We start from the raw sequence: 13,041 nt of genomic DNA on the forward strand, positions 1-13,041 counted from the left end.
GTCGAAATTCCCAATCAATACCAGTGCATGAGCACACAGCCAGGGGCTGCAGTGATTCACTTTAGCTAAGTCACATCTGCCAAATTGTCACAGGAACTTGCCTGGTTTTGAACAAATTGCTTGCAGACAAATCAGCTAGCTCTTTACAAAGGGCCTGGAGAGTGGTCACGCCTGCACCTCAACCCCCTCCCCACACCCTCACAATCAGACTCGCACGAATTTTCCCATTAATTTTTATCTGGTACAGCACCAGTTTTAAATGCATATGTGAGGACATGTAACTCCCATGTGGAATCACTGGAACTACATAATTCACATTTCTCAGCTTGTGTAGGGACATGGATTTCGTTCTGACCAGACCACTGGAACGCTGCACAAAACGAACTCAACTCTTTTTATTTCTCCTCTTGACACACCACGTCCTACCCTCACACTCTACCTTCAGCTGATGGATGAGCGAGGAAGGACCGATGAGAAGAAGAGGACAGATCGGTGACCCCCTTTCCCTTTCCTTCTGTAGCATCATTTGCAGCTTAGTTGGTTGAATCATACAGAACGTAACTTGTGTAAGGAAGGATGTGGTAGGGTTCCTTGGTCATTTTTGTTTCTTAGAGCCCCACTGCTTTCTTTATACCTTTGAAGCAGATTCTGGTCTGAACTGAAGGTGTGGCCTCTCAGGTCCTCAATTGTAGGTGGAAACTCACCTTGTATCACTTTGAGTCTGGTTGCATTCCCACACATAGTAGGTCTGCCAGAATTCTGTGCTCATGGGGCATTGCAAACACGGTATGTGTATGGGGCAGCAAGGAACAGAGCATACATGTGTTGTGTGTATCACCTATGCTTGTGTGCATGTTCTGTTGTCCCATCAGACTTCACACAAGGTCAAAGGTAAAATCATTATGGATTTCAAGATGGGAACAGCAGAGCATCAAACCCAGCAGGGGCCACACACCTGTGAGGCTGGCCCTGCGTGCTGCCTTCGGTGTTTGTAGGGCTCTGTCACTTACAAGTCCCGCGTCCTTTTCGCAGCCTTTTCACTGTGTTGCCTGGGATGGCCTGGCAGGGTGGCCAGAAGAGGGAGGAAGTGTGGTCAGCCCATCCAACCTCGCCTCTAGCTGCTTCCTCCACCGAACAGCCAAACAGAACTTTCTAGTTTCCCTCAACAAGCCCTGCTGTCTGCTAGTATAGTTTCCTCTACCCCAGTGGTTCTCCAAGTTGTGGTCGCTGGGCCAGCAGTGTTCCCATCACCTGGGGTTGTTGGAGAAATGCCAATTCCCAGGCTCCCTTTTCAGGTGGTTCAGCATTCCCTGGCACCACTGTGATGCATCCTGCTCTTCCTGAAATATATTTCTCACCTATTTCAGCTTCCTAACTCCTCCACCCCTTTCACTGAAAAAACTCACACTCCAGGAGTCTGTCTGAGTTTTTCACCTCCCCCTGATGGGCTGCAAGCAGGGTGTGTCTGTCTTGCTCTCCATCTTGTCCTGAGCACTGAGCAGGGCAAACAGTAGGCACACAATAAGTGATGATGGCGTTGCATTGACTCAAGGGTGGCCAGCGGAGGGGAGACATGGGGCCCGGGCCTCACGGAAGGTGGGGGGTGCGGGGCTGAGCACAGACATCCCGCCCTGCAGGTACAGCCTGTACACCCGCACCTGGCTTGGGTACCTCTTCTACCGACAGCAGCTGCGCAGGGCTCGGAATCGCTACCCCAAAGGCCACTCCAGAACCCAGCCCCGCCTCTTCAATGGTGAGCTCTGGTGGCCCCGGGCCAGTGTCGCTCCCAGCTATGCCCACTACCCTCCCTGCCTACTCCCTGTCACATACCCTGGGCTCCCTGCTTGTCACCTCACCCACAACCCACTTCTGTCCCCAGGAGTGAAGGTGCTTCCCATCCCCGTCCTCTCGGACAATTACAGCTACCTCATCATCGACACCCAGGCCCGGCTGGCTGTGGCTGTGGACCCTTCAGACCCTCAGGCCGTGCAGGTGAGGGGCAGGGGTCCCTGGGGTCACCTTGGGGACTAGCGGCTACCCTTTACCAGAGAAGGGCTGGTCCTGGTCCCTCTGCCAATGGGATGTGCCCCCTCCACATGCGCTCACACACAGAAACCCCCACAGCCACAGCCTGGGGCAGGGTGGGTGGGTGTCCAGGGCTTAACTGGAGGAAGGGAGGAGGGCAGCAGCGAGGGAACCAGACCCCAAGAGAGCGATGCTGACGCAGGACTGTGGGTCCCTCATTCTCTGTGGCTCTTTCTGGCCCTCTTCTCTCCTCACCTCTGTCTGTCAGTATCCAGGACTCTCCATCTTCCCCTCCTGTTTCTTACTCCTGTGTGTGCTTATGTCTTTCCTCCCCTCCCCTCCCCTTCCTCACCTCTCCTGTGTGCCCATGCTGGGTCTCAGCTACCACCTTCCCTGCTCCAGCCCTTTCCTCCCACCCCCTTCTCTTTCTCTAGCTCTACCCTCTCTCTCATCCCTCCCTCTCTCTCACCCCTCCCTCCTCTCTTTTCCTCTCCTTTCCACCCAGTACCCATGCCCCTATCTCTCTCTGCCTGGAGCCTCCCTCTGTGCCCTGTTCCTCAGTCTCAGTAACTTCTCTCTCCTCCAGGCTTCCATTGAAAAGGAAGGTGTGACCTTGGTTGCCATTCTCTGCACCCACAAACACTGGTAAGGAGCTGGGTGGGGGTCCAGCTACACTTGCTCTTCCCTAGCTGACTCTTACCCAGCTCATGTTGCTAGGTCTGAGCTCCATAAGGTCAGGCTGGGCTGGGGGTCAGGAGGTCAGGATGGGGGCCACCACACCTCATGAAGTACCGGGGCCCTAGCAGAGAGGGAGGGCAGTGGGCCTCCCACTGCTCCACTTATCAGGCTCCGGAAGCCCCAGAGGAGGGCAGGGCAGACACTTATCTCTCGTTCCATGTTCCATGGGCACTTCTTACATGCCTGCTGTGCCCTGGGCATGGGCAGACCTCGTGATCTCTTAAGAAGATTATAGTGCAACAGGGGAGACAGCCATGCATGAAAGTGTACAACAATGACAACAGTGGCAGTTGGCACAGGGTATAGAGGGTGGTGGGCACCAGGTGGGGCATAATCAGATCCACTTGGAAGAATTAGAAGCTGGTGACCCAGGAGCTGAGAGAGTCCAGAAAGATCAGTTGACATTGGCCGGTGATGGGGGCTGGCAGGGTGTGTGTGGGGTGACATTCTGGGTAGGGAAACAGCTTAAACAAAGGCCCGGAGGTATGGACAGCTCGGCTCAGTCCAGCAGCCAGGGACATCCAGGGCTCACAGGCCCGGAGATGCCACGGGAAGAGGAGGCGAGGAGGCCTAGTGCAGTTGTCCCTCAAAGCCCTCCCTGTCCCCGCTGCCCTACAGGGACCACAGTGGAGGGAACCGTGACCTCAGCCGGCGGCACCAGGACTGTCGGGTGTACGGGAGCCCTCAGGACGGCATCCCCTACCTCACCCAGTAAGTCCCTGACCCAGGGGTTGGGTGGCACTTCCACGGGCCCATCCCCCAACTTTCAGTCAAGGATTTTGCTGATGCCTTTCCTGGCCTTTAGAGAGCAAGTCACAGCCCATTTGAAGACTGGCACTGCCCACCCCCCAACTGATCCAGCCATGATCCCCAAAGCAGGAAGCGGGGAGGGTTTGGATCTGAAGTTCTAGGCACTGGGGGTGCCTTCTCTTTCTGGTGTGGAAGCCCCGACTCCTGCAAATCACCTGGCCCCTTGAGCCTCGGTTAGGGCAGTACCAGGTTGGCATAAGCTCTAGTACCTTCTCTCCCCTGTTGCCTTGCTCCTCAGTCCCCTGTGTCATCAAGATGTGGTGAGCGTGGGACGGCTTCAGATCCGGGCTCTAGCCACCCCTGGCCACACACAAGGACATCTGGTCTACCTGCTGGATGGGGAGCCCTACAAGGGCCCTTCCTGCCTCTTTTCAGGGGACCTGCTTTTTCTTTCTGGCTGTGGTGAGTTCCCCCAAAGGGAAGAGGGAGGGAAGAGGCCAGGGCAGGGGCCCAAGGACCGCCTCAATGCCATGCAATGCAGTAAAGCACTGTCTTTGCACAGATGTTGCCTTGGCAGTTACTCTGATTTGGGGAAACCGATACCTATGTTACCTGAATTTCTTTTATATTCTCATGACTTCCCACAGGGACTGGATAGAATGAGACAATGTCTGTAACTGAGGACAGGGCATTTGTTTCCACTGGGTGGAGCCTGGTTCTCTGATACAGTGACTCGGGGACTAAGTTACAAAAACTTGAGAACCCCTGAGCAAGAGGACCATGGGGATCACAAGGCCCAGGCTGTACAGAGTCCCAAAAGGCAGCACTAGCAAAGAAGGAAGTGCTCCGTGGAAAGGAGCAACCTGACAGGGCCATGCTTGGGGTTGTTAGGACCCAATCTGAAGCCTGGCACCCCCTCTCCACCTGCATGTCAGTATGTGCAATGGAGGCCTTCAGGGGGGCTTGGCTGGGGGTGAATAGATGGGCCCAACTCCCTGGTGCGTGGTTGAGGGCTGGTGGCTCGAGGTGCACAAGCTGGTCCCTGCCCCACTTCACGTTCCTTATATCATACTGTGTTATCCTTGTGTTTTATAACCCCCCCGACCCCACCAGGACGGACCTTTGAGGGCACTGCCGAGACCATGCTGAGCTCGCTGGACACTGTGCTGGGGCTGGAAGACGACACTCTGCTGTGGCCTGGTGAGGTGCCCCCTTCCCCAGCCCCTACTCCTAGAGTCCCCCAGACCCAGTGCCTGTCCCAGAGCTGACACAGCTCCACCTCTGGTGGCTCTGGGAGTCCACTGAAGCCGGGGCCACAGCTCCCCTCTTATTGGAGCACTGGCTCTGTAACGCCTCTGCTTAGCCAGAGCCGAGGATGAAAAGTCACCGCCGCTCATCAGGGGAGGAGTCAGTAAATCCAGTCTGCGTGTATCCATTGTCTGCATCATATCCACACATTGTATGTCCAGCCATCTGTGTATATGCATGTACATTGCATGTCTATACAGACATATGTGTGTACAGTTTCTTTCTTTCTTTTTTTAAAAATATTTTTGATTGATTTCAGAGCGGAAGGGAGAGGGAGAGATAGAAACATCAATGCTGAGAGAGAATCATCAATCAGCTACTTCCCGCATGCCCCCACCAGGGACCGAGCCCGAAATATGGGCATGTGCCCTGACCGGAAATCAAACCATGACCTCTTAGTTCATGGGTCAAAGCTCAAACACTGGGCCACACTTGCCTGCGCAAGTCTACAGTTTCTAAAACACATTAACCAATATCTCAGTTAATCCTCAGAATATCTCATTTCATCCATTCACTCATACTATCTTGAGCACCTACCATGTGCAGGCTCTGTTCTAGGCACTGAAGACACACCCTTTTCTAGTGGCATTATTTTCTACACCTGCCAAAGAAAACTGTGGCCCAGAGAGGTGCCATGACTTGACTGAGGTTGCAAAGGTGGGCAGGGGCAGAGGCAGACTCGCGCTAGAACACGGTCTCCTGGCTGCAGATCTGATGGATTCCCCTGAATTGCTTCTGCCACTTTACACTTGCTCACTTGTGCCTACCTTTCCTGGGCAGTGCTGCCCCTCCTCCTGGGTGTCAGTACCATAGACCTGGGGGCAGGGAGGACTTTTCCTGATCACACACCAATCTCTCTCTGCCCTGCCTCTGGCCCCATGGGGATCCCTAGGTCATGAGTACGCGGAGGAGAACCTGGGCTTTGCTGGTGTGGTGGAGCCTGAGAACCTGGCCCGGGAGAGGAAGATGCAGTGGGTGCAGAGGCAGCGGATGGAGCGCAAGAGCACGGTGAGGGGCCGTGAGGGCACTCCCGGAGGGAACCCTTCCTGCTGAGCCCGTTTGCTTCCGGGGCCTTCCAGTGAGAACTCCTGGACCCAGGACGGGGCAGGGGGCGGGAGGCTTCCCTTGTTGGGTACAGTGTCCAGATTCTCCCAACCAAAGCCAGCTGCTCTGGTCCCACAGTGCCCGTCCACCCTGGGAGAGGAGCGCTCCTACAACCCATTCCTGAGGACCCACTGCCTGGTGCTGCAGGAGACTGTGGGGCCAGGGCCGGGCCCTGCTGAGGACGATGGCTGCTCCCGGGCCCAGCTCCTGGAGAAGCTCCGCCGGCTGAAGGACCTGCACAAGAGCAAGTGATGTCCCCCAGCCCCCCAGCCCACCCGCATGGTGGGGAGGCCGCCCATCGCCCACACAAACCACCCTCATTGCTACCAACACCACCTCCATCAGTGCCACGGTGGCATCATTCCCCGACACTGGTCATGGAGAGAGGAGTGACAAGGCGGGGAGACCTTGAGGCCCAGGGAAGGGACTGCTCCAAGGCTTGGAGACTCCATGGGGTGAGGCTGGGCTGACAAGCCTAACAGGAAAGGAGGGGCCCTGGGGCATCTCCAGACCTAACTGTAAGGGTTCCTGCGCTGGCAGTGAGCACCTGGAGGCTGCGATGAGCCCCTCCCTCGGGAGGCAGCGCTCTCGCTGCAGCCACTAAGCCCAGGCCACAGGAGCCGTGAACAGGTTGAGTGCGTTGTCCCCCTCCCCCCATTCAGGGTTGGGAAATTCAGCCTCCCCAAGCGGGCTCTGGTTTACTGAGACACCGCCCCTCCTCCCCCAGCCTCCCCACCCTGCCCCATCCTACCCTGACCCCACAAAGGCATTTTTCAACTGAGCCATTTCTGAGAAAGATGAAAGGGCTGGAAGTCTGGCTGTCTGTCCAGTCTCAGCCTCAGTGGCTTCCCTACAGCCTGGAAGAGGGAGGGTCCTGGTTGCCAAGGAAACCTTGACTTCAGGCTCAGGAGACACCTGAGGGTGCTGGATTGCAGCCCAACAATCTTGTAGGTCACACGGGCTCCCTGCACAGCTGGCCTGGTCCTGCCCGCTGGCCTCTGCCCCTACCCTGGGCCAACAGGCCCCTCCCTTCCAGGGGAGAGAGAGCCATCGGTCGCCATGGCCTCTGCAGTTTTCTCATTATGGCTTTTATTCTTAGGAACTTCTGCCTCCTCTAACTTCTGCTTTATCCTCAGCCCCTTTCCTCTTTTCGTTATTAACGACAGTCATCTGGCCCCTTGCAGTTTGCCAAGAACATTCTGTGACATTGCTCATTTGGTCCCTGGCCCCATCCTGGCTAGGGAGGGGTCTGTGAGGCAGAGTTCAGAAATGGAAACCTGGGAGCAGAGGCCTCTCAAGGGAGTGCAGCTTCCAGGACCCCAGGCCTGGGCCCTGCCCTCTGCTCAGCCCTCCCTCAGCTCAGCGTCTCCTTTGGTCTTGGGCCCAGGTCCCTTTGGGGCCTCATGAGGAACCCTCTGGTCCTCAAGCAGGCGTACCTGGGTCAGCCAGGGCCTTGTCTTCCTTCCTCAGGCTCTGCTCACCTCTGGCGAGCCTCCAAGATGCCCCCTGCCCTCAGTTTCTCCTCATCATCCGGCCTCTGCCTCCCTCTCTAGCCACAGCCTCTAGTACCAACTCTAGCAATACTATCAGAATAGAGTTCCCCGCACCCCAAGATATGCAGTTTCCTGCCTCTGTGCCTTCGCTCATGCTGTTTCTTCAGACTGGAATGCCTTTCCCTGCTCCTCCTGCCTTGTCTGCCTGGCCAACACCTGTTCATCCTTCACAATCCCCCTCAATGGCCCCCTCCTCCAGGAAGACAACCCCATGTCCCCCACCCCCCACCCCCAGGCTACCTCTGCTCTTTGTAAATGCTTCTCTGTGGCACTTATCACTCTGTATTACTTGTTTACACGTTTGTCTCCCCTTCCAGACTGTGAACCCTTCAGGGCATGGACTGTATCTTATGCATCTCTGTATTCTGCGCCTAGCACGGTGCCTGGCACACAGTAGGCGCCCAATAAATGTTAAATGAATGAATGATTTAAGAGACGCTTGATCACTCAGTGGGCTTGTGTTTATTGCTGGTTTTGTTCTGTCTGGGTTACAGGTCCACCAGCTTGGAGTTACTGTACTTCAAGAGCTTTGGCCAGAAACAATGCCACGAATATACCCTCCTATGGCTCGTGTGCATCTGTTCAGGGCTTACAACTCATTTACCTCTGTGTTTTCTGAAGCTTGAGATGCACAGGTGTGCCTGGCCACAGGGAGATGGTTTTACATGGTCACAGCACAGCAGTGGAAAACACTTCAAGGGCAAGGCCTTGGCCTCTCTCTAATGCCTCTCTAACTAAGCGCCAGATGCCACTATCTGGAGATAAATTTTAACAACAGCATTTTGTTTTCATTGTATTTACTTTAGGGTTAGTATTTTTGACAAGTGACACCACTTTTCAATTCAGGACAGTAATTAAAGATATTTATTGAAATAGGAAAATAAGAAGCAAAGGTGACACTTGGCTATGGCAGAATTCTTTTTTTAAATATATTTTTATTGATTTCAGAGAGAAAGGGAGAAGGAGAGAAATAGAAACATCAATGATGAGAGAGAATCATTGATTGGCTGCCTCCTGCACACCCCCTACTGGGGATTGAGCCCACAACCCGGGCATGTGCCCTTGACCATTGAACCCAGGACCCTCCAGTCCTCAGGCTAGCGCTCTATCCACTGAGACAAACGAGCTAGGGCTATGGCAAAATTCTCGAAGGTGGTGCTGGCACTGGCTTAGCTCCACATTTCCCTGGGGCCAGCTCAAGGCATAGTTTTCCCACCCCTGGCCATACCTCTGCCTTCTCTCTGAGGTGCTCCTCTTTGCCCCAAGTTGGGGAGCGTGGCACTGGCCCAGGATGCCCTGGATCAGGGCTGCACCTGGGGTGGGGGTGGGGAAAGGGACCTGGTCCTCACCTTCCTGAAGAAAGGCAGTTGTCTGTGTCTCTGTGTCACTGCTGTCTTGAATGGGCCAGCCCCAGGGCCAGGTCACTCTGGGTACCCAGCTTCAAGGGGCCCTTGGTGATGGTTCTCTAATGCTGGTGACACATCTTCCCAGGGCCTTGGGTCATCCTCCCACAAATGCATGTCCTGAATGATGACACATGTTTCTCCCAGAGCTGGAACTGACTGGTAGCAACCAGGCCACTTGTTCCTTGCTTGTAGGAAGCAGGTGTCACTGGGCTTTGAGACCTGAGTTCTAATCCCAGCTCTGTCACTCAACATCCAAGTGGCCTTGGATAAGTCACTTCCCTGACCTCAGTTTCCAATGGAGATGACAAGCATGAGTGAGTCAGAACCTTTTCAAGGACAAGTGACAAATACTTAACAGAAAGGAGCTTAGACCAAAAGGGAAATTTATCAACTCATGAAATGGAGAAGAATAGGATTATGTCATGGTAAGTTCAGGCATGAATATGAACAGTATCATCACCATTCAGATCTGCTTTCTTCTGTATTGGTATGGTTCTCTGTCAGGCTTTCTCCCTGCAGCAGCAAGATGTCTCTAGAAGTTCCAGGCTACTAGTTCATACCATTTAGCAGAACCTCCCATAGTCCCAGGGATCAAGTTTCATATGCCCAGTTGGGGTCATGTGACCAACCCTGAACCAACCATAGGGATAAGGTATCTGGACCTCTCTGACTGGCCAAATAGGTCACATGACTATACCTGGAAGAGCAGTGTCATACCCAACTGAAACACTGTGCATTGAGAGTAGGGAAAGAGTCCCCCAAAGGACCAGGAGGTCTGATACCAGAAATGATGCAAAGCAGCAAAATCATACCCCTTCACTAACAATTCCACTTACTATTAGGAGAGTCTGATGAGAAAAGGCATATGAAGTCACCTTGGAAAATTCTATATCAGATTTTTTTTTTTAATATATTTTATTAATCCTTTTACAGAGAGGAAGGGAGAGAGACAGAGAGTTAGAAACATCGATGAGAGAGAAACATTGATCAACTGCCTCCTGCACATCTCCCACTGGGGATGTGCCCGCAACCCAGGTACACGCCCTTGACCGGAATCGAACCTGGGACCTTTCAGTCCGCAAGCCGATGCTCTATCCACTGAGCCAAACCGGTTTTGGCCTATATCAGATTTTTGATGCTATAATCTACACTAATAAAAGAGAAACATGGTAATTGGCGTACGACCGCTACCCTTTTCATTGGCTAATCAGCGAGATATGCAAATTAACTGTCAGCCAAGATGGTGGCTGGCAGCCAGGCAGCTTGAAACTAACATGAGGCTTGCTTGCCTCAGTGACGGAGGATCGTTGGAGGAAACCAATGTTCCCCACCTGCGGCTGCAGGCCTCTGAGCGGGCAGTTTAAGAAACATTGTAACAAATGCCGCCGGACTTCAGCCAGCAGATTTGCAACATTGTAAGCAAAGGCCAGAAACCTACTTTCAGCCGCAGAGGCCTAAGAGCTGGAGCCAAGCCTCAAGGTAAAGCTGGCCCAGAATTAAAAAAAAAGAAAAAAAGGAGCGGTTGGGAACTTCAGTCACTCCCAGCCTGAAAACAGCCCTCAGCCCCTCACCCAGACTGGCCAGGCACCCCAGGGGGACCCCCACCCTGATCCAGGACACGCTTCAGGGCAAACCAGCCGGCCCCACCCATGCACCAGGCCTCTATCCTATATAGTAAAAGGGTAATATGCCTCCCGGCACCGGGATCAGGGTGACAGGGGGCAGCGCCCAAAACCCCTGATCGCCCTGCGGCTCTGTGTGTGACAGGAGGCGGGGCCCCAACCCCCTGAGCAGCCCTGCTCTGTGCCTGATAGGGGGGAGCTCCCCAACCTCCCCCGTCCCCACGGGCCCTGCTCTGTGTGTGATGGGGTAGAGCCATAACCTCCCCATCGGCCCTGCCCTGAGTGTGAGAGTGGCAGCGCCCCAACCCCCTGATGGGCCCTGCTCTGTGTGTGACAGGGGGTGGCGCCGCAACCTCCCCATTGACCCTGCCTTGAGTGTGACAGGGGACAGTGTCCCAACCCCCCAATTGGCCCTACCCTGAGCGTGATTGAGGGTGGCATCACAACCTCCCAATCTGCCCTGCTCTGTGCATGACGGGGTGGCGCCCCAACTCCCCAATCAGCCCTGCTCTGAGCCCGACCAGGGGCTGCACCTAGGGATTGGGCCTGCCCTCTGCCACCCGGGAGCAGGCCTAAGCCAGCAGGTCGTTATCTCCTGAGGGGTCCCAGACTGCGAGAGGGCACAGGCCGGGCTGAGGGACCCCCACTCCCCCCCGAGTGCACAAATTTTTGTGCACCGGGCCTCTAGTCCTATCTAATAAAGAGGGAATATGCTAATTGACTGCCCCACCCTTAAAGATGGCGATGCCCACAGCCACAAGATGGTGGTGCTCAGCCCCACCAGGGCAGCAGTCATGCTCTGCAGGCCTGCCTCTGGAGTCCCCAGTTCCCTCAGCCCCCCAGCTGCCCAGGGCCGCCCGAGGATCAGGTAACCAGCACCAGCCGAGGCTTGCGCTGCTGGCAGTGGCAGCAGCAGAGGTGTGATGGGGCATCTCCTTCGCCTGATTGCTGGGTTGCCTCCTGCCCCTGAGGGCTCCCGGACTGTGAGAGGGAGCAGGCAGGGCTGAGGGCCCCCCCCCCCCTCCAGTGCATGAATTTTCATGTACCAGGCAGGCCTCTAGTTAATTATAAAGAAGAAAAGGAGGTAGACATAGGGCCTCCACGGTGTTTGAAAAAATATATAGGAAAAAAAAACTTTAGTGATTTACATATGAAACCAATAGGGTTTCCTTTTTTTTTTAGATTTTATTTAAATCCTCTATTATTTTTGTTAACAACTTTGAGATATAATTTACATAACACAAAATTCACCCTTTTAAAAAGTGCACGATTCAGTAGTTTTCAGTACAGCCACGGTTTTCTGGCCATGGCCACCATCTAATTTTAGAACATTTTCATGATCTCAGATAGAAACCCTGTGCTCATTTAATTCACTCCCCGCCTCCATGTCTCCACTTCACCCCAACTAGGCAACCACTGATCTACTTTCTGTCTCTAGATTTGTCTATTCTGGACATGCCGTAGAAATAGAATCATAAATATGTGGTCTATTGTGACTGGTTTCTTTTACTCAATATGATTTCAAGGTTCATCCATTTAGCATGTATCAGCACTTTATTCCTTCATGGCTAAGTAATATCCCATTGCATTTATTTACCATATTTTGCTTATCCATTCATCAGCTGATGGACAGTTGGGTTGCTTTCGCTTTTTGACTATTATGAATAATGGTGCTATGAACATCTGTGTACAAGTTTTTGCATAGACATGTTTTCAGTGCTCTTGGGTATATACCTAGGAGTGGACTTGCTAAGTCATGCAGTAACTCCATGTTTAACTTTTTGAGGAACTAATAAGCTGCTTTCCAAAGCAACTGTGAGTTTTCCTACTGCCACTGATGGCTCACGTGCAGAGAGAGGCTTATTCATAAATCACTTTGGCTTTAAAAAATTAATGCTCACTTTCTTAAAATGCATATTTTAAAACATAAGCATTTCAAAAATTCTTAAGTTTAATTACCAGTCATATCATTCTAATCACATATCTAATGACTATTAATAACCTCTAAGGGGGCTTTGATTACTAAATGGTCTTTTTAAAATTAAAATGGCTTTAGGCAGTTTATATTACACTTATTTATCCTATATATAAGTAGATTACCATATTTTCTTTTTAAAAAATATTTTAAAATTTATTTTAGAGAGAGAGAGACATCAATGTGAAAGAGAAACACCCACAGCTGCCTCCTACAGGCCTCCTACTGGGGATTGAGCCCGCCAGGTGCCCTGACCAGCGCAACCAACCGAGCCACACTGGCCATAGTTTCTTTTTTAAAGTAATTGCTGTATAATGATTACATCTCAATAAAGCTGGAAAAAATTAAAGTAAAATGAAAAGAACTCAGTTCTCTTAAAATTTTTTTAAATAAAGCCCTAACCGGTTTGGCTCAGTGGATAGAGCATCGGCCTGCGGACTCAGGGGTCCCAGGTTCGATTCCGGTCAGGGGCATGTGCCTTGGTTGCGGGCACATACCCAGTGGGGAATGTGCAGGAGGCAGCTGATGGATGTTTCTCTCTCATCGATGTTTCTGGCTCT

General features: G+C 52.9%; 1 protein-coding gene across 2 annotated transcripts in view; it reads left to right on the top strand.

Moving 5' to 3' along the window:
* PNKD (PNKD metallo-beta-lactamase domain containing) overlaps positions 1-7,921 on the top strand; it is a 73,068-nt gene extending 65,147 nt beyond the window's left edge. For both annotated transcript variants that reach the window (XM_059703137.1, XM_059703138.1), the window contains 8 exons: positions 1,638-1,753; positions 1,880-1,992; positions 2,612-2,670; positions 3,382-3,474; positions 3,812-3,975; positions 4,627-4,713; positions 5,714-5,829; positions 6,004-7,921. In XM_059703137.1, the coding sequence (XP_059559120.1) occupies positions 1,638-1,753; positions 1,880-1,992; positions 2,612-2,670; positions 3,382-3,474; positions 3,812-3,975; positions 4,627-4,713; positions 5,714-5,829; positions 6,004-6,177 (922 nt within the window). In that variant the 3' untranslated portion in view covers positions 6,178-7,921. The remainder of the gene's footprint in view (positions 1-1,637; positions 1,754-1,879; positions 1,993-2,611; positions 2,671-3,381; positions 3,475-3,811; positions 3,976-4,626; positions 4,714-5,713; positions 5,830-6,003) is intronic.
* Positions 7,922-13,041: the final 5,120 nt, after the last annotated feature.

Source organism: Myotis daubentonii, chromosome 7 (genome assembly GCF_963259705.1).
Source record: "Myotis daubentonii chromosome 7, mMyoDau2.1, whole genome shotgun sequence".
Lineage (NCBI taxonomy): Eukaryota > Metazoa > Chordata > Mammalia > Chiroptera > Vespertilionidae > Myotis > Myotis daubentonii.